General features: G+C 51.2%; 1 protein-coding gene across 1 annotated transcript; it reads right to left on the bottom strand.

The window, feature by feature from the left end:
- On the bottom strand, positions 119 to 5,064 carry WDR38 (WD repeat domain 38). The gene is made up of 9 exons (XM_021068623.1): positions 3,472 to 5,064; positions 2,870 to 2,992; positions 1,863 to 1,977; positions 1,659 to 1,756; positions 1,304 to 1,384; positions 965 to 1,096; positions 690 to 839; positions 341 to 388; positions 119 to 249 (listed from the first exon to the last, which is right to left on the bottom strand). Exons 1-9 carry the CDS (start codon positions 3,538 to 3,540, stop codon positions 127 to 129), a joined length of 939 nt encoding a protein of 312 aa, XP_020924282.1. The 5' UTR covers positions 3,541 to 5,064; the 3' UTR covers positions 119 to 126.

The following is a 20,185-nucleotide window of genomic DNA, read 5'->3' as shown; positions in this document are numbered from 1 at the left end:
TGGCGCGGCCTTTACTGTGTATGGTTACCTGGTGTTTGCTGGATTCCAGCAGGCTAGCTGCTGTCGGCTGCCCTGGTGTGGGGCTGTGGCATCCTGGCCACAGGGATCTGAGCCATACGTGTGATGTTATCTTTGAGCAGCTCTGGGTGATTTGCAGTGGACTTGGCATCTTGCCTGATCAGCAGTTCCAGACACTAAGAGCTTCCCATCTGGGGTAAAGGCGCAGCTGTGGGCCACATCCAGGACTCCCTGCCAAAAGCATGGTGTTGGGCTCTGGGGGTGCAGGCCACCCCTGGCAGGCCTTCACTACACCCTCGTTTGCTCCAGCCACAGCCCTTACCTTCAGGGTATCAGTGCACCTTCCTGTGTTGCAGTCCCAGACTTTGACCTGGAAACAAGTGGAAAGGTAGGAAGGTCTCGCAGACGTGTCTGGATCTTTGAGAAAAATCATCTTTGGGGTGAGTCGTTGCCAACATCTAAACTGCTTGGTCTGGATTTTGTTGTCTGTGAGGTGTATTTAACATAATATCTGATAGAAAAATTTCTTCCCCTGAATGAGTCATAAAATGTCAGTACCACTAAAATTTGGGCCAGTGAAGACCTTTTTGCCAGGCATTAGGCGCCATTCAGGGCAGATAGGGATGTGGACATTTCTGGACGTGGGCTCTGAGGGCTCGGGGTGGGGTTACCGTATGGGAGTAGCCGGCGCTGGCCAGCTGCAGCCCATCCGGGGAGAAAGCTATGCTCTTCACCCAGGTGACGTGGCCCTTGAGCTGGACAAGCAGGCTTCTGGTTGAGGGTTTCCAGATGTGGATAGTCTTGTCCCAGGAGCCAGATGCCTAGACAGCAGACCACTCTAAGCCCATAGGTTTGGGGCCTGTGTACTTGGCCCCCAAAGTAGCCCAAGATCCTCAGTCTTGCATTCAGCAAGGAGCCACCCTGGAACCCAAGCAGCCCAGCTCACCAACAGGCCAAATGCTGAGAAGCACAGGCAGCTGATGTTGCCCCTGTGGCCCTCCAGCTCCTGGTGGAAGATGGCTCCAGTCCCTCCTCGCAGGTCCCACATGCGGATAGTGGAATCCCAAGAGCCGGTGGCCTGCAGACAGCTGCCATGAGCAGGGAGCCAGCTCATACCCACCTTCCTGGTTTCTCAGCAGGCACCATGGCACCAAGCCCTGCCCAATCTCCTTACAAAGAAGGGGATGGGCTTAGAAGAGCCAAGTCACTGGGTCAAGGTGTGAAATTCTAACTACTGGTTAGACCAAGGTAGGGAAGTGGGTGTCTGGGCAGAGGCGTGGCTCACCAGGCAGTCTGAGCTGGGTGCAAAGTCACTGCTCTGGATGGAGTCTCGGTGTCCCACTAAGTGGCGCAGCACCTGGCCTGACTGGAGGAGAAAGTGCTGAGCTTCAGAGGGCAACCCAAGCCCATCCCTGTGTAATGTGATGTAGCACAGGGGTTGGGGAGGGTTTCTGGGACTGAACAGGAGAGGAGGACAGTCCAAGCAGGGAGGATTTGAGGGCACCAGGGCTGGGGTGGAGGAAGGCCTGGTAAGGTAGCTGCAGCCAGATGCAGCGGGGTGGGCATGGCAGTGGGGGAGATGCTACCTTTCTGGGGCCACTGGACGGTGTGCATCTCTGGATCCTAGCTGTCCTACATACCTGCACTTCCCAGAGCATCACCCTCTTGTCCCAGCCACCTGATGCCAGCTGCTTTGAGTCAGGGCTGAAGCTGACTGTCTCCACACTCCGCTGGTGACCTGCAAGCAGCAGCCCAGGGTTAAGTGGGGTGTGGTGAGGTGGCACAGGACACAGCAGGACTGGAAAGGGAACCCAGGACTGCTGCCTGGCTCCCAGCCCACTCACCCTTTAGGACCTGCAGACACTCGACTTTTGCGACATCCCACAGGCGGATGGTGCAGTCACTGGAAGTGCTGGCAAACAGGCGGCCATCAGGGGAGAAGCGGCAGAACTTCACGGGCCTGGGACAGGTGGCCGTGATCAAGGGACAGGCTATTGCCCTCCACATCGGGCCCTTGCATTCTGACCCCACCGATATCTTCAGTCGCACAGACTACCTCCCCTCCAGCCAGCTGGAAGTTGGAAATTGCTGGGCTTCCTTACCTTGGCATGGAATACCCTAATCAAATGCAAGCACCTCCCAGAAACCCCTTGACAGCCCAGCCTAGGTTCATTGCTCCCTTTGAGCGCCCCAGCCCCTGGACTTTCCCTATTACAGCCTGAGTCAAGCTGCCATGTCATTGCCAGATTTTTTTTCTTGTCTCCTTAATTATGATAGTTATATTTATCAAGTCGGTGCTGGGTGCCCAGGCACTTTGCTCACACTATCTCATCCTGTAGGGCAGCAACTCTTCACATTTTAAAGAGGCTCAGAGAGGTGACATGACTGCAGTCACAGTCCAAAAAGTAGGTTAAAAAAAGTGGTCACAGTTTAAAAAAAAAAAAACCTTATGGGCATTATTGCTAAGTGAAATTAGTCACAAAGAGGAATACTATATGATTCTACTTAAATGAGGTACTTAGTCAAATCTGAGACAGAAGGCAGAGTAGCAGTTGCCAGGGGCTGGGGAAAGGGAGGAACGGGGTTGCTTAATGGGTATAGAGTTTCAGTTCGAAGTGGCTAGTACGATATTACGTATATTTTAAACAGTTTTACGTGGTAGGATTTGAGTCCAGGTCAGTCAGAGTCAGGCCCAGGATCCCAGGGACCGGGTCCTCTCTCCTGCCCCATCCCTGCCTGGCTGTCTTGCTCAGATGCCCAGGTCAAATGTCAGAGGTCATTGTGGTGGGCTCTGCAGAATGCCGGAACAGGCCCATGGGCCTCCGTCTCCCCATCTAGGCTGAAGAGCCCCACCTGTGTGGCCACCCAGTTTCCACAGCAGCCGCCCGCTCTGAGTCTCCCAGCCATACACACAGCCGTCCTCAGAGGCCGTGAGCAGCCTCTGGCCGTCCGGAGAGAAGGTGGAGGAGTTGACCTGGAAGGAGAGAAGTCCTGTCCTGGGGCAGGATATACCTTTCTGGTCAGCCCTAAACACTACCCCAGGAACTTGGACCTAAGGCCTCACTTGACAACTAGAACCTAGAAACCACCCTGCAGTAGAGCCAAGAGCTTGGTGCTCTCTTTGCTGTCCTGTAAAACGAGTCTGAAGCTCAGAGCAAGCCCTCACTGGAGCCAGAGGCTGGAACCTTCTCCAGAAGCCAAAAGCCCATTCTAAAGCTGGAGAACTAGCTCAAAATCTGCTCTAAGCCCTGAGTCCCCTCTAAGCCAGAGTCCAAAGAATGCTGGAATCCGCCAGGAGTTTGAGCCCTCTCTGGAACCAGAGCTTAGAATTCTAGCGCCCATTCTGCAACTGGAGCCTAGGGAGCACTCGAAATCCCACTGCAAAGAACAAGAAACCATTCTAGACACAAAGCCAAGAAGCAAAGTTCTGAGCAGAGCCCGACATGGCCTCACCTCCCCGCGGTGCCGGCAGTAGAATTTCACTCTCCCCACCGCCAGCGTCCCGGGGGCCCCGCTGTTCATGGGCCCGCGGCCGCCCGCCCCCGGGGGCTCCCTCCTAGGTGGGCGCTGGCCTGACCCGCGGGCCCTGGCTCAGAGGAAGGGGAAGGGGGAAACTGTGTACCGGCGGTCTCCATGGCAATCGGGGCGGGGCGCGCAGCCGCCATAGAGTCTCTAGGAAGCCAAGAGAGGAGACTGTATGCGAGACACTGCTCTGAGCTCATGGGAGATGGGGCAGCAGCAGGCGGGACTGCCGGGGGCTCTAAGAAGGGACTTCCCTGCCCAGACCGCTGCAAGTGGAACCTTGGGCAGCTCTGGTCGCGGGGCAAGACGGCAAGCACAGCGGCCGCTAGAGGGCACGCCGACCCCACACACCGCGCCATCTCTCCCCTGAGCCCTTGCGCAGTGCCCATCAGTTTCCAAAGGCCCACAGCCGTCTTTGAGACGATCCAGTTTCCCCTTCGGCACAAAGGAGAAACCCATCTCTGTCCTCCAGGGCTCTAGGCTTGAGCCAAGCTCAGGGCCTGACACATAGTAAGTGCCCTGGAGGGCCCACTGTGGAGCCAAGACCCCTTTCCTCCAGGAGTGTCCAGTACCCAAGAACTCACAAGAAGAGGGTTGGAAACGGATTATCTCTGCCTTCCAGGATGCGGAGAGCCGGAAGCAATATGCAAAGCACAGGGTATTAAAAAGTGGGGTCACTGTTAGCATTCCTGGCACCACGAAGTGTCCTGTCTGAGGGTGTAGAGGGAGGCCCAAGGAGCTCCTTGTTGGCCACTTCAAGCTAAAACCAGGAAAGAACAGAACTTGGTTTCAATGTCCATTTTTCAGATGAGGAAACTGAGGCTCCAGGAGTGGGGGAACTTGTTCAAGGTCCCTCAGCAAATAGGAAACGAATTGGGGCTTCATCCTGTATCTGCCTGACCCTGAGGCCTGGATTAGGACCACCTGCCATGAATTCCAGGGGCCTCACAGCGGATAGCTCTCTGGTACGTCTGGGAAACTGAAGCTCTGAGGGGGCAGATTTGGCCCAGTCCTCCAGCACCTCCATGGCAGAGCTGGGGCCAGAACCCAGTCCCCTCTCCACAGTGGGACAGGGTAGGACTGAGACACTCCCCCACTGTCTAGTGGATTTCAGGCTCCCTGGGGGTGAAGCTGGGGCAGCTGGGCTTTGCGAGCTTCAAACTCAAGGGTTCCCAGTGGTGATTCACACCCCTCCCCCCAAACCTCTCTGCCAGAAATTCTTCTCACGGAGATCTGCTGTTCTCTCGCTCTATTTTAGGTCCTAGACAGTCAGGCGGGAGAGGGAGTGACAATGGCGGCTTTGAGGCGGCCCTAACTCCATTGTAACTCCCAAAGGGCCCAGGTCACGGAATTGGCTCTCCAGGGACCCATCTGAGTTGGACCTATAAGGCCACCCGCCTCCAGCTCCACACATGGGTCCTAGTCGTGCCCCCCCACCACACCTCCACTCCCGGTAGCTGGCTCCCCAGGCCCTCTCCCTGTTCCCTCTGTGTAGGCACTCTAAAGCCCCTGCCCCATTTGGCATTTCCCTGGCCACCCAGTTGCTTCTGCTTTACTGAAGGGCACAGAACCACCTTCCCCAGCCCAGCCCATCTCTCCCAGAGCTCTCTGAATAAGCCTCATCCGTCAGGCCCAGTGACTACTCAGCCTGTGGGGACCCAGGAATCTGTGGTGAATTCACCACCCACCGTGAATTCCAGGGCCCTCAAGGACCAAAGCATCGTGCCTACCTCTCTGCCTCTGTCACCTGCCCACCTTGCTCCCTGAACTTATCCACAAGGGCCCTTTCTTCCATCCCTTCATCTCCATTCCCACCTGGGCCTGTGCACACAGGATTCACCACCCTCGAGGCCACCTTGGGATCTAGCTCCAGTATCACTTCCTCTGAGTGGCTTTCCTTTGCCCAGCTCCCAGACTGAGAACTCCTGCCCCAAAGAGATCTGGATTCAACCCAGGTTTTGCCAACTACAAGCTCTGCAACCTTGGGCAAGATGCCTGATCACTCAATGCCTCGGTTTTCTTATCTGTAAAATGCAGATGCTGAAAGTGGTTGCCTTGTGAGGAGCTGGTGAGATGTGCCTGTTAAGGGACCCGGTGTGCAGTAAGTGCTCAGAGAACGGGGTGGGGGGGGCCTGACATCCATCTTTGTCACTTTAGCTTAAAATAAAGCTCAAAATGCCCTTTGCTAGGCTCACCCAAGGGGCCCACAACCCAGGTACAGCCCACAATGTAGAGAGAACATGGTAATTAGGAGCTGTCAGGCTTCATGACCAGCAGGACCTGAGGGTATGGCTAACCCTGGGTTTGGGCAGGGGCTGCACCTGCAGGATGGGGTCCATGGCAGCAGGGGGGATGCATGGGTCACAGTCACAGAGGCAGCAGAAGTATCTCACTGGCTTAGGTTCTGCCCGCAGGATTGGGTGACCCAGATCCTAGCCTCTCCAACAGGGCCCTTGGGGGACATTCTCCACCCCTTGACGACTATCTCTTCATTCTCTAGGAGCCTGCCCCGTTCTCTCCTCCCTCAGTCCAGACTGCCTGGGGAGGGGGCTCTGTGCTGACCTTTCCCACAATCACTCCAGCCCCTGAGGGTAACCCACAGTCCTGGGACCAGCTTTGTCTCTCTTCATTGCCCCTAAGTACCTACCTTCCCAGGCTCCTTGGTTCCTCTGAAACTACCGTAGGTACACAGCTATTCTAAAGTGCAACCTGGAGATTGAGAGAGGGAAATGACTTGCTCAAGGTCCCACAGCTGGAGCGTAGTAGAGCTGAGATTCAAACCCATGTCCAATAACTTCCAAGCCCCCAGCTCATTCCTTGCACCAGACATTCTTTCAGTATAGTTTGGGGAGGTTGGAGTATGAGCCTCTGCCCCATCCCCCCTCTGAGTGAGGTCTCTGTACCCTGCAGGACAGCCTATCCCATCATGCTGTTGGAGAGTCCTGGGTGACTCCATTATTTGTCCCCATCATGCCTAATCCTGAGAAGTTTAGTAGATCAGGGGGTGCCAGGGCTAGGATGTGCTTTCTGACAGTGTCCCAGGAAGCAGAGAAAACTTTTTTCATAAGAAAACAAGCAGAGAGGAGAGAGAGGTGGAGAGTCAGATGCCCAGCTTCCTGCCAGCTCTCCAGCTCCCAACTCCAGTCCCCAAGGCTGCCGTCCTAAAACACACCTGTTTCCTTAGAGTAAATTCTTTTTTGCTGAGTGAGCTCCAGTGTGATTTGGGTTATTTGCCATCCAACGGGCTTTGAATAAAATCTCTCTGTAATTTCCAGGGCCGGTCCCCTAATATTATCCCTTTTGGGCCTCTTTTCTGGGACTCCCCTGCGCACACATCCCCTTCACGTCTCAGTCATTTCCCCACAACCTGGGCCACTTTTACTGGAATGCATTGTATTTGTCATTGTCCCTTGTAAAGTGTGACAACTAGAAGTAGAAACATGCTCTTTGGAGGTAGTGATAAGTGCCAAGTCGAAAGGTACCATCACCTCCAGTTTTCTCAATTTCCAGTGCTGTAGCCTGCATTACTAGAGTCATTTGTGTTTTCGGCAGCTACATTATTCTGGTGACTCACTGAATTCGCAGTGGGAGCTTTTTCCCATGAACTACTGTCCAGTCACCTCTCCCTCCCTGATCTGATACTTGCACAATGGCTTCTTCGGAAACACGAAAGATCTTACATTATGCTGGTTAAATGTCATCTTTTTGGATCCCATCCAGCAGTCTAGTCTTGAAAGCACTGTACGTCTGGCTGCCATTGCACAAAGCATTAATTCTGCCACTTGCAGCAGCTGCAAATTTTATGAGTAGGCCTTCTGTGTTCCAAATCCAAATTGTGAAAATGATGATCAATGACTCAAGAGTAAGGACAGAGCCATGTGGTCTATCGCTGCGGAGGCTCACTTTTTTTGCACCCAGCCATATCCATCCCTAGTGGTCAGGTTCGCAGAGGACCCGCTTCCCTTAGAGGTAGATCTGAGTGGACAGGAGACCTCAAGCAGGGGTCTCTGGTTGTAAACAACAGACGCCATCGATGCAAAAGGGACCACAGGGAAAGGGGCTGGGAGTGGAATCCAAATGGGAATGACAGGGAGGAAGCAGGGCTGAGAATCCAGGGTGAAGCCATCTTTGGAGAGCATGCGATTGGCCCAGTGGGGGTCACGTGCTCACTCCTCAGCGAGGGTAGGACTTTTTTTTTTTTGCTTCATAGGGCTGAACCCAAGGCATATGGAAGTTCTCAGACTAAGGGTTAAATCGGAGCTACAGCTGCCGACCTATACCACAGCTCACGGCAATACTGGATCTTTAACCCACTGAGCGAAGCCAGGGATCGAACCCACAACCTCATGGTTCTTAGTTGGATTTGTTTTCGGACACGATGGGAACTATGAGGGTAGGACATCTTGCAATCCTGGTGAGCTCTGGACTTCCACCCTCCCCTGTTAATCAGTCCGGGTTCTCTAGGTTGGTTTAAAACCAGCTGTGTACCTTTAGGCTCGAGGGCCAGACTCCACGACCCACCTCAAGTTACCTGTTTGGTGCTTCCTTTTCCTCATGTTTACAATGAGGATGATTAATACTCGCCTTGTAGGGTTTCTTCAAGATTTGAGTTAATACATGCGAAGTGCTTGGAATAGCATTCTGCACATAGTAAGCACTCTGGCTTGGCGAGCTGTGTTATTAAAGTATTATTATATCAGGAGTCCACATTTTCCCACTATAACCCATGAGCTGTAGTGTTGCCATGAGCTGTGGTGTAGGTCACAGATGAGGCTTGGATCTGGCATCGCTGTGCTTGTGGTGTAGGCTGGCAGCTCTGATTCAACCCCTAGCCTGGGAACTTCCATGCTGTGGGTGTGGCCCCAAAAAGCAAAAAAAAAAGGCAAAAAACAAAAGACAAGAAAAACAAAAAAACTATGTATGTAGAAACTTGGTCTTATTTTTTTCTTATTATATTTTTAGCTTTTTTTTTTTTTGTCTTTTCTAGGGCCAGACCCGAGGCATATGGAGGTTCCCAGGCTAGGGGTCCAATCGGAGCTGTAGCCGCCGGCCTGCACCACAGCCACAGCAATGCAGATCCGAGCCGCATCTGCAACCTATACCACAGCTCACAGCAACACCAGATCCTTAACCCACTGAGCAAGGCCAGGAATCGAACCCACAACCTCATGGTTCCTGGTTGGATTCGTTAACCACTGAGCCACGACAGGAACTCCAGCATGGTTTGTTTTTTGGTTTTTTTTTCTAAGACTGTTTGGGTAGCAAAGTGACCCAGACACCAGAAAGAACCTGAGAAGCTCAGGGGGCCTGACCACCACCCACTGTCCCCAGTGTGGGCTGTGGCTTCCTATCTGTGTTCCAAGCTCTCATGTTCAGGGACTTTTACCCACAGGCCCCTGGAGCCTCTCCCATGTTCTAGGGACTCTTACAAAGAAGGACAAACCTCTGAGCTGTGGGAAAAGCCCTGTGGAGGTCTTGAACACACTACTCTCCTGAGGCTAGGCCCCGATGAGGACAGAATGCAGGGGTCAGGTAGGTGGCCAGGCAGGGCCTCTGTGATAGACCCATTCAGCTTGTGAGGTTAGGGCCACAGACTAGCTAGAGGAGACTTTTATGGTATTTCATATCTTTAATTTTTTCATTTTTTATTTATTTATTTTTTGCTTTTTAGGGCTGCACCTGCGGCATATGGAGGTTCCCAGGCTAGGGGTCCAATCGGAGCTGCAGCTGACAGCCTATGCCACAGTCATAGCAATGCCAGATCCGAGCCGTGTCTGCGAACTATACCAGAGCTCATGGCAACACCAGATCCTTAACCCACTGAGCGAGGCCAGGGATCAAACCCACAGCCTCATTGTTCCTAGTCGGAATTGTTTCCGCTGCGGCATCCTAATTTTCAAAATTCTTAATGCATCCCAGACAACAATGTTAAAGAGAACTGTGAGGGCAGAAGGACAGTCCCCAGTTGTCCCAATGCCACAGTGTTGCAGTCACTATTATTCTTCAGGTGAGGCTGTGCCTGCACTTAGTCCTGCTCGGGGTGCTGCTTGGCCCGGCCTTGACCGTGGAGTTGTTGTGGAGATGGAAGGGACAGGCCCAGAGCCTGCAGGAGGCATGGAGGATCCAACCTGGATCTGACTTCTCTGTGCCTCTTTTGGGTCCACTCACAGTTCTACACAACTTTATTCCTAGTGCACAAGCCAAGGTTTTCAGTTTTTAAAAATGTCTTAAATTACATGCTGGCTACAAAAAAAAAAAAAAAAAAGTGTATATAGAAGGCTGAACATTGAAAATCACAAGTGTCTGCTCACTACACTGCCTCCAGCCTCACTCCTTAAGAGGAACGGCTGTGAACAGTTTAGTGGTGAGTGTCCTTCTAGCGGCTTCTCCTTTGAACCCTGTTTTCCTTCTGTAAAATGGAAACAGTGATGCTTGGTCCAAGGGGCTCTGCGAAGGGCAGTGTTGCCCAGTTGAATGAGACAAAGTAAACAGAGCCAGCACAGGGGATGGCACACACGGGGCTTGAGGAAGCGGGCGCTGGCTGCCAGAGAGGAAGAAGGCCCCAGGAGTTACGTGGCCCACAGGTTCTCTGGCCTTCTGACCAGGCCACCAGGAGGCAATCATCATTAGCAGCAGCAGCAGCAGCATCCAACCATCACAGTGCCAGCGGGCACCACACTGCACACACCGCATTACTTCATCACATAGCGTGGGTACATGTACAGATGGGGAACTTGAGGGCCCACGAGAGAAAGAGACTCAAAATCAGGATTACCAGCCAGCTTCAGGGGCAGGGGCAGGGGCAGGATGCAGCCCCATGGTCTGGCATACCCCAGAGTACCTGCCCTCACAAGCAGCTCAGAGCAGGTGCAGAGCAGCTGCTGTGGTGTCCGATCCCGGCTGGAGCCCCCTGCCACCCCAGCCCCCTCTGCCCACCTGTTTTCCCAACTGTCTCAGCCACACCTGGCACCCACGTGGCCTGTGGAAATCTGACCAGCCTTGTGCTGCCCTTCAAGGAGACAGCTGGTATGGGGCGGGGGCGGTGGTGGTGACGAGAGGGGATGGGATGGAAAACGAACCTCCAGCCAGAAAGCAAGAGCAGCACTGTCAGGGCAAGGAAAGACCAGTAGCCTCCACTGGCTGTGTGACCTTGGGCTCCTTGCCAGGCCTCTCTGGGCTAGCGCTGCTTTGAGCACCTGGAGCTGGGGCTCCAGGCTTAACTATAGGCAACTTGTGGCTTCCTGGGCTCAGCTGTTCATGCCTGGAACAGTGTGCACTGGCTCCCACAGGGCACCACAGATTCCCTCACCCCACAGCCAGGGTGATGGGAGCTGACCAGCTGTGCGACTCCAGGCCAGTGTCACAGCTTCCTCATCAATACATTGAGAGGGTTGGTGGCCGAGATGCCCTGTGGGCAGCCCCTCCCCCCTTACTTAGGGGCTGGTCACAGCATTCCATCCCCACCGCCCTGCCACCCCGCAGGCCCCAAACTTCCTCAAAGGCCATTTTGTGTTGTTGCCAGGGGACTGCTGTTTGCTCAACTGCCTCCACCCCTGAGACCTCAGGATAATGGACTCCTGTCAGCCCTGGGGCCCTTGCGTCTGGGGCCTGAGAGGCCCTCTCCTTCAGTCTGGCTGAGCATTGTCCTTTTGTCCTTCCCTTCCTGTCTAGTGGGGGTGGGAAGCATTTGAGGTCATTTCCTCTCAAACTTGTTTCCCTTTCCAGAAGCTCAGGCCTGAACCCGGCCTCCTGCCCCTCCAACCCCCCCACCAGCTGTGGGTTGCCGTGCAAGTCCTAGCAGCCGTCAGCCTGTTCCCCCTCTGTAAAGGCTTAACGCCCATCTAGACCTGGGTTCAAATTCCCAGATCAAACCCTACCACTTACTGCCTTTCCGCCATAAGCCTCAGTTTCCTCATGTGAAAAACAAGAGTATGACCAGCCTCACAGGTAGTCATGGGACCCGACAGCCCCGGGCTGCTTCTAGCTGGGTGACTAGATGAGTCACTTGACCTCCCTAAGCTGCAGCTTTGTCCTCTCTGGAACAGGAAACTGCCACATGTTCCTATTGAGAATCATGAGAGACAGCACAGACTTGGCACACACTGGGTGCTCAGTAAATGCTGGCTTTGAGAAACTCAGGAACAGTGAGATGGGATGGGCACACATCCCATTGTCCCCACAAACCAAGACTGATGCGGTTCCTGGGCAGCTGCCCGTCCCCTAGGCCCCAAGTGGTCTCTCTACCTTCACCTGTTTTTGAGGTTTTTGTCAGGATTTCATGTGTGAAGTATGTTTCTTGATTTCCAGATGTATGGGGACTTTCTAGTTACTCTTTTCGAATTGATTTATAGATTGAATGCATGCTCAGAGTGATTTCCATCCCTTGCTTTATGGGCCAGGAAATATATAGTCACTTTTTTGCAAATGTTGCCATGTCCTTGCAAAGGCTGTGCCTTCTCCAAGTTTGGCTGCAGGGTTCCAGATGGGTCCATCACATCACGTTTCTTAACCTTGTTTAATCTTCTAGATTCTCAATGATTTCCCCCCCCCCTGCCTTTTCTATCAATTACTAAGGAAAATGTGATACAATCTCCTGTTACGATTGTTAAGTTTGTCTGTTTCTCCATGTATTTCTTCCACTATTTGTGTTACATATTTTGAGATTACTTTAGGTGCATACAATTTTTACATTGCTAATTTCCAGGCAAACCTCTTGTCTTTATAAAATGGCTTTATTTCTAGTAATGATTTTGGCCTTAAAGACTGTTTTGTCTGCTGTCGACATATAGCTATGCCAGTTTTCTTTTGGTTGTTTGCATGGTGTATCTTGATTTTCAACCTTGCTGTATCCTCTGGTTTTAGAGGTATCTCTTTTAGGTGGATCATCTAGTCCATTCACACTTAATGGAATCACTGATTTACTTAGGTATTTAAATCTACCTTCTTTTTTTGTGTGTTCTATTTTTCTTGGGTTTTTGTGCCTTTTCTTTTATCTCCTTTCTTTTACTCTGATTGTCTATTTTTCCTTCTAGTCATTTTGGAAATTTTGTACTTTTGGTGGTTGGTTCGAGCCTGTGCCCTTAGTTTATTGAAATCTGAAGCCTTTCCCCACATATCATCACCTAGATTAGTGATGACTGTGTGGCCCAAACATATGGACACCTACTCCTCTCTCCAGTTCCTCCGAAACCCCCTCACAGCCCACTATTTATTGTGAACAATAAACTCACAGAAAATTTCCAAGTCTAATATGATGAGCGCCCATTTTTTGTCCACCTGGAATCACCAGTAGTAGCTAAGCTCTGGTCACATTTGTTCGTTCTATCTGTGATTTTTTTCTGAGTCTTCGGACAATCACTTGTTGACTCGTCACTCTTTTTGTTTGTTTGTTTGCTTTCTAGGCTGCAACCTCAGCATATGGATGTTCCCAGGCTGGGGGTCGAATCTGAGCTACAGCTGTCAGCCTACACCACAGTCACAGCAACTCGGGATCAGAGCTGCATCTGCAACCTACACCACAGCTCACGGGCAACACCAGATCCCCGAGCCACTGAGAGTGGCCAGGAATCGAACCCACATCCTTGTGGATATTAGTGGGATTAGATTCCACTGCGGCACAGTGGGAACTCCTTCTCACTCTTTGGAATAACAAGTTGTGTGTGTGTTTTTAATGCTTTATCTACCTAGTATGATATAGTTTCAGAAAGCAAGTCTTATTTTTTCCCAAGAGAAAAATCATTTAAAATATTTTTATTGGAGTTCCTGTCGTAGCTCACTGGAAACAATTCTGATTAGTAACCATGAGGACGCAGGTTCAATCCCTGGCTTTGCTCAGTTGGCTAAGGATCCAGCGTTGCTGTGAGCTGTGGTGTAGGTCGAAGACACTGGCTTGGATCTGCTGTGGCTGTGGCTGTGGTGTAGGCTGGCAGCTACAGCTCCGATTAGACCCCTAGCCTGGGAACCTCCATATGCCATGGGTGTGGCCCTAAAAAGACAAAAAATTTTTATTATAGAAGTTATACTTGTGTAATTAAAAAAAAAAAAAGCACAGTAAAAATAGCCTCAAACCCTATTCCCTAAAAATGTTAACATAGACAAGTATGTGGACAAGGATCCTATTTCCGACTTTCCCAGTTGTACCTGTGGGATCTGGGCTGCTTGTTTACCCCTCTGAGCCTCAGTTTTCCTGGCTATGAATTGGGGATGTGATGGTCAGTCTTGTGTCAGCTCGGCTAGGCTGCAGAACCAAATTATTTAACCAAACTCTAGCCTAGGTGAAGGTGTGCTATAGGTGTGGTTAACATCAGCTTCCACAATTAGTTGACTTTAAGGAAAGATTACTCTCGATGACTGGGCAGACCTCATCCAATCACTTGAAGTTCTTAAGAGTAAAACAGTTTTCCAGAAAAGAAATTCTGCCTCAAAACGGCAACATCGAATTCACCCTGCCCCATGAATTCGGGTTGCATGAACCAATTCCTTAAAATATGTATATAGATATAGATATATATTATCCTATTGGTTCTGTTCCTCTGAAGAACCATAAATGATACAGGAGATAATATTTGTTATCAACAATCCCATCTAAGGGAGGGGTCAGGGCTCGTCTCTGCTGCTGGAAAGTTGTCCGAGGCCAACTAGGGGAGGCAGAGCTCAGGTCTATAGGCCCAAACCAGTGCTCTTTCCAGAGTCAAAGACAGCGTAGTTCCTGAGTAAGTAGTGGCTGGTGTGTTCGTCTGTCCTGAGCCTCCACTGCGTGATGCTGGGTGAGATACTGGATGTATCTGAGCCTAGGAATGGGACCATGGAGCCCACCTCACAGGGTCACTCATTTTCAAGTGAGAGCTTAGTTCAGTGCCTGGCACACAGAAAGCACAAAACTATTATTGTTATTAATAAAAGTCTGCAGAATGAATCCCCCAGAGGACAAAGTCTGACTCTGTGCCAGGCCCCAGCCGGGCTCCTGTGGCTGGAGGTCACGGTCTCAGAGCTGAGAGGGGAGCGAGGCTACTGCCAGAACTCCCAGCACAGCAAGACCCGCCGCCTGGGCCCCTGGGGAGGAATGTGATCCCGATACCAGCTGGGGGGAGGACGGGGCCCTTGATGAATCTCAGGAAGTAGTTTGCAGCGCATGGGAAGTGGGGGCCCACCCCTAGGCTTGGATATCTGCTTCTGCACTTAGGACCCCAGGAGAACCACCCAGGTCTCCTTAGCCTGCTGAGGGAGCAGAGGAGGGAAGCCCAAGATGCTGTAACGTCAGGCTCAGGGGTCCTACACCCTCTGCCCCCTGCTTGCGGGCTGTCAGGTGGATCCCTCGCCAGCTTCTCCCTTACACCTGACCAGGTTTTCAGGTTGTATTAACAGCCCTGTGACTGAGCCCCTCCCATGTGCCTGCAATGGAATGTACATATGTTCTTTGAGTCATTGAATGCATCATTGGCCTCACTTAACAGATGAAGAAAGTGCACCTCAGAGGGGCAGGGACCCGCCTGAGTTTGTGGCCAGATTGGAACTGTGTTCCACTCCCACCCACAGGCTCAGATTCCAGGCTACCACACCCTGATCCACCCTTGGCCTTGGCAGTCTGCCCTCCCAGTCCAGTCCCTCAGCCTAACAACTGACATCCTTCCAGCTAATTCCACTCCCAGAATTCTCTGCTACCAGCTTCCAGGCTCAGCATCCAAATAAGAGGCTTTTGGAGTTCCCATCGTGGCGCAATGGAAAAGAATCCGACTAGGAACCATGAGGTTGCAGGTTCAACCCCTGGCGTTCACTCAGTGGGTTAGGGATCCAACGTTGCCGTGAGCTGTGGTGTAGATCACAGACGAGGCTCAGATCTGGCGTTGCTGTGGCTCTGGTGTAGGACGGTGGCTACAGCTCCGATTAGACCCCTAGCCTGGGAATCTCTATATGCCACTGGTGCGGCCCTAAAAAAAAAAAAAAAAAAGGACAAATAAGAGGCTTTCTAGCCCCTCCATGGTTCCATGTCCCTGTGCCCATCCTATATCACACACCAAGGCATTTCCAGTGCCCTGGGGCTGCTGGCCACCCTTGCTCTAGAAATTGTTAAATGGCACAGCTTTGCCTCTCCTCACCAACCTAATCCTTAAAGCTTCTCAGGCAACTTTTCCAGAGTGTGAGTCCTCCAGAAGGGTTTTGAGACAATAAAAATAATTGCTAACAATTTGTTGAACATTCATTAATTGCCAGGTACTGTGCCAAGTGTTTGCCTTGCATCACCTCATTTAATCTGCTCATCACTCCTCTGAAGAAGGGTCTAGTATTATTCCCATTTTACAAATGGGGAAACTGAGGCTCAAGGAGGCGAAGGGGCACTGCTCAAAGTCATAGTAACAGTAATATCTGTGTTTACGGAGCACTTAGTCTGTGTCAGACACTGTTCCAAGGGCTTTATACATACTGGGTCATTTAATGCTCCCACAAGCCTGTGAAGTCAGTACCATTCCAGTCCTCATATGAGAAGTAAGGAAATTAAAGTACCCGGGGCAATGCGTGCCCAAAGCCACACGCCTGGGAAATAGTCAAGATTGGGTTCTTTGGGAGTTCCCGCTGTGGCTCAGTGTTAAGGAACCTGACTAGTATCCATGAAGTTTCAGGTTCAGTCCCGGCCTTGCTCAGTGGGTTAAGGATATGGCAGTGCTGTGACTATGGTGTAGGCTGGCAGCTGCAGCTCTGATTTGACCACTAGCCTGGGAATTTCCATATGCCATAGGTGCTGCCCTAAAAAAAACAAAAACAAAAAACAAACAAAAAAAAGATTGGATTCTTTTTTTTTTTCCCCACCAGGGATTAAATACAAGCTATAGCTATGACCTATGTCACAGTTGCAGCAATGCTGGATCCTTAACCCACTGCACCACAGTGGGAACTCCCAAGACTGGGTTCTAATCCAAGGTTGGCTCCACAGCCCACACTCAAGTCTTGTGGACTTCTAGGAAGAAGGGGTGGGGGTTGAACCCAGGACCCACGGCATGCAGGTATCAGTTTTCCCCTAGCCTCCCCTGGGAGTCAAGGAATCAGCCAAAGCCAGGCCTCAGACCATGGGACAGCTCCCAGCACAGCAAGGCAAAAACCGCAGCTCGGAAGAGGCCAGCTTCCAGGAGGGCTCAGAGCTCAGCCGAGTCCGAGGAAGTGGCTTTGGCCAGGACCCCTGAGGGGGAGGAGGACTCCCCAAGGGCCGAGCTGGGGCAGGGCCTGGACTCCCCAGATGGCCCGGGAATTGGCAAGCATTTGTGTCGACTGAGTACTTTGCAATAATTACTGTTTCCGGCCTCCAAGGGCTTCCAAGTTCTTACACTTAAATATTTTTAGCAGATGAGTCTTGCAATCCCCTTAAAAAAAATTGTTAAACATAGAATTCAGAAACACATGTTCAGAGATGACTTCTCTTTATGTAGTCTCCATGCTTTCTAGAAGTTATTATCAAAATCCAATGTTGATCTCCCAAGCCCACTTTAGAATAAAAGAGTGAAACGTAATCAGAGCAGTTAAAAGCAGAGGCTCCCGTGTGAGATAGGTCTGTCCCAGCAGCTGTGTGTCCCCAGACAACTCACTTCACCTCTCTGAGCCAGAGGAGACAGGCAACGTCTGGGTATTGGGTGTCATTACCACCACCAGGAATGAAAGATGCCCAATAACCCGGTGTGTCCAAGAAAACCGCAACTTGGGATGGGCCACCTACAAGGTGATGAGCTGTATCCTGGTGACCAGGCTGTTTTTCTGGAAGCATGGGCACCCTTGGCCTTGTCTCTGTGCCTGCTCCTTAGCTGGCCCTCGCTTCCCTCCCCTTCCTCACACTGGGGCAATGCCCAGCTGGCAGCACCCCACCCAGGCTGCACGGGCACTGAGTGTGACAGCATCTGTCACCATGGCAGGGAGCTGGCAAGCCTGAAGCACTGGCCTGGGCCAGGGTCCTCAGAGCCCAAGAGGCAGGAGATGGGAGGGGGTGGAGGCTGGAGCAGGGACCCACCTCTCCTCCTTCGGTATATTTCATATCACAGATGTTTCCCAGGAGTGTAAAACAGAATTCACCTTTTCTGCTCCCACACCTGCCCCATCTCAGTGATGGTACCTCTTTCCACCTCTTGTGTCAGCCAGAATCCAGGGGTCATCTCCTCTGTCCCTCAGCTCCCACAGCTAGGCAAGCCCCAAGTCTCTCCACGCTGGACTCTGAAATTGTTTGCTCAGGTTGCCATGACAGCTTGACGGCTCAGGCTTGGGAGCATGAACAACAGAAATCTATTTTCCCACAGTTTGGAGGCTAGAAGTCTGAGATCAAGGTGCGGCAGGGTTGGTTCCATCTGAGGCCTCTCTCTTTGGCTTAGAGACGGCCGCCTTCTCCCTGTGTCGTTTCCTAGTCCTCCCTGTTTGCTTGTCTTGTCATAATCGCCACTTATGAGGACACTAGTGATCTTGGATTAATGCCCATTTTAATGACCTCATTTTACCTTAATTACTTTTAAAGGCCCTATCCTCAAACACAGGCACTTTCTGAGACACTGAGAATTCAGACTTCCACATGTGAATTTTGAGGGCACGCAACTCAGTCCCTAACAGACTCAAATCCCCTACCTTCCCCGTGCTCACAGCCCCTGTCCTCACAGCCTGGCCTCATCCTCGTGCTCTGACTCCCTCTGCTCACCCCTCCAGCCCACTCACCCCCTGCAGGCACCCTGATCTGATCGTGTCATTCTCCTGGTGAAAACTTGAAAACTTGCCCTGTTGAAAAATTGTGCTGGCCCCTACCCGCTTCTCCAGTCTCAGCTCAGTCTCACCACCCACCTGCCCAATACCCATCACCCCAAAACCAGGAGCGAGTAAATTTGCTAACAATTTAGCAAAGCCTACCCTACACAGGGGCTGGTCTAAGCTCTTCAGATGGTTTATCTGAGTTAATCCTCATCAACCCTATGGTTGACGCTGTCATTATCTCTATTTAATAGAGGTAGGTGCTGTCATTATCTCTACTTAATAGATGAAGACACTGAGGCACATAAAAAGTCAAAAATTTGCTGAAGAGCATACAGCCAAGGTGTGTAAAGCAGGACTCAAACGAAGGCCGTCTGCCTACACAACCATGCTCCTGACACCTGCACTCAATGTGTTAAGCTGTCTCAGCCTCTGCGCTCTGGCTCAGCTGTTCCTGCTGCCTGGAATGTCTTTCCATTCCTGCTCTGCCTCACAAACTTGTACGCATGCTTCAAAACCCATCTCAGCCTTCCCTTGGATGATAGCTTTTGTTCTATGCTGTGCCTACTCCCCATAGAGCACCCACCAGTCATAGTTTGAGGCAGTCGTGGGGACATGTCCATCACCCTCAGGACAGGCACCAGATCTGATCCATCTCTACATTCCCCCCGCTAGGGGTGGGCCAAGCCCAGAGGCTGACACCAGTGAACGGATGAGTGAATGAACAAAGGAGTGAATGAACAAATGAGTGAATGAATGCCTCGTCACATACAGATCATTAACCTGGGCCTACCTTTGAGGATAGATTCCAATTCTTTATTAAAAGAGCCAGATGTCAGACTTCCCGTCATGGCTCAGTGGTTAACGAACCCGACCAGTGTCCATGAGGACATGGGTTTGATCCCTGGCCTTGCTCAGCGAGTTAAGGATCTGGTGTTGCTGTGAGCTGTGGTGTAGGTCGCAGACTTGGCTCAGATCCCACGTTGCTGTGGCTCTGGTGTAGGCTGGGAGCTGAGGCTCCAACTGGACCCCTAGCCTGGGAACTTCCATATGCCGCGGGTGCAGCCCTAAAAAGACAAAAAGACAAAAACAAAAACCAAACACACACACAAACAAAAAAGAGCCAGGTGTTTCAAATCCCTCAAATTTCTGCTTTTGGAGAAAAAGAAAGTAAAACACAAATACATGTATAATTTTCTCATGGAAATTTACCTTTTTTGCCCCATTTTTATTCCTAACCCCAGTACAGCTTTTGGGCCTTTGTAAAAAATTTATACTTGCTCTCCGAAGGCAGGAAGAGGTTATCTAAAGCTCCAGGAGCTCGCCCTGCTTCGAGATCAGGAGAGAGAGAAAATAAAACAAGGGAAGGAGAAAGTCTTAGCGCCCCATGGGTTCCTTCCACATCCAAAGAGTTGCAAATGATGTTTTCTTTGTTTAAAAAAATCATAATAAAGTATTTGTTTTTATAAAAATGACCCAGCTCGTTGTAAGATTGAATAAGATTTAACCCCCCCAGAAAAGGACAGAAAGGAAAATTAAATTACTCCATATCACACCTCCCAGCTGCTTACACCAGTGTATCATTTGCAGTCATCAAGTTACGCCTAAGATGTGAGCACTCTGCTGTGTGTGTTATATTTTAATAAAAATCTCACCGCCCAAAGAAGGCTCTTGATATCATCTTCCAGACCTCACATCTGCTTTTTGTAACATCCTGACACTTGTGTCTAGCCAATAACTCTTTCTTGAGTACCTACTCTGTGCCAGGCTCTGACTGGGTCCTGGGATTAGAGGGTGGAGCTGCCTCTAACCGGCGGACTTTAACCAAATAATGACATGCATAACTATTTAGCTACAACTGTAGCCAAAGCTACGAACAGAGTACTGGTTCTTTGACCTAGCCAGTGAGAACAGGGAGGGCTTTCTGGAGGAGGTG

Source organism: Sus scrofa, chromosome 1 (genome assembly GCF_000003025.6).
Source record: "Sus scrofa isolate TJ Tabasco breed Duroc chromosome 1, Sscrofa11.1, whole genome shotgun sequence".
Taxonomy (NCBI): Eukaryota; Metazoa; Chordata; class Mammalia; order Artiodactyla; family Suidae; genus Sus; species Sus scrofa.
Note: the sequence above shows the minus strand (reverse complement) of the source record. Positions and strands in the feature narration are given on the sequence as shown.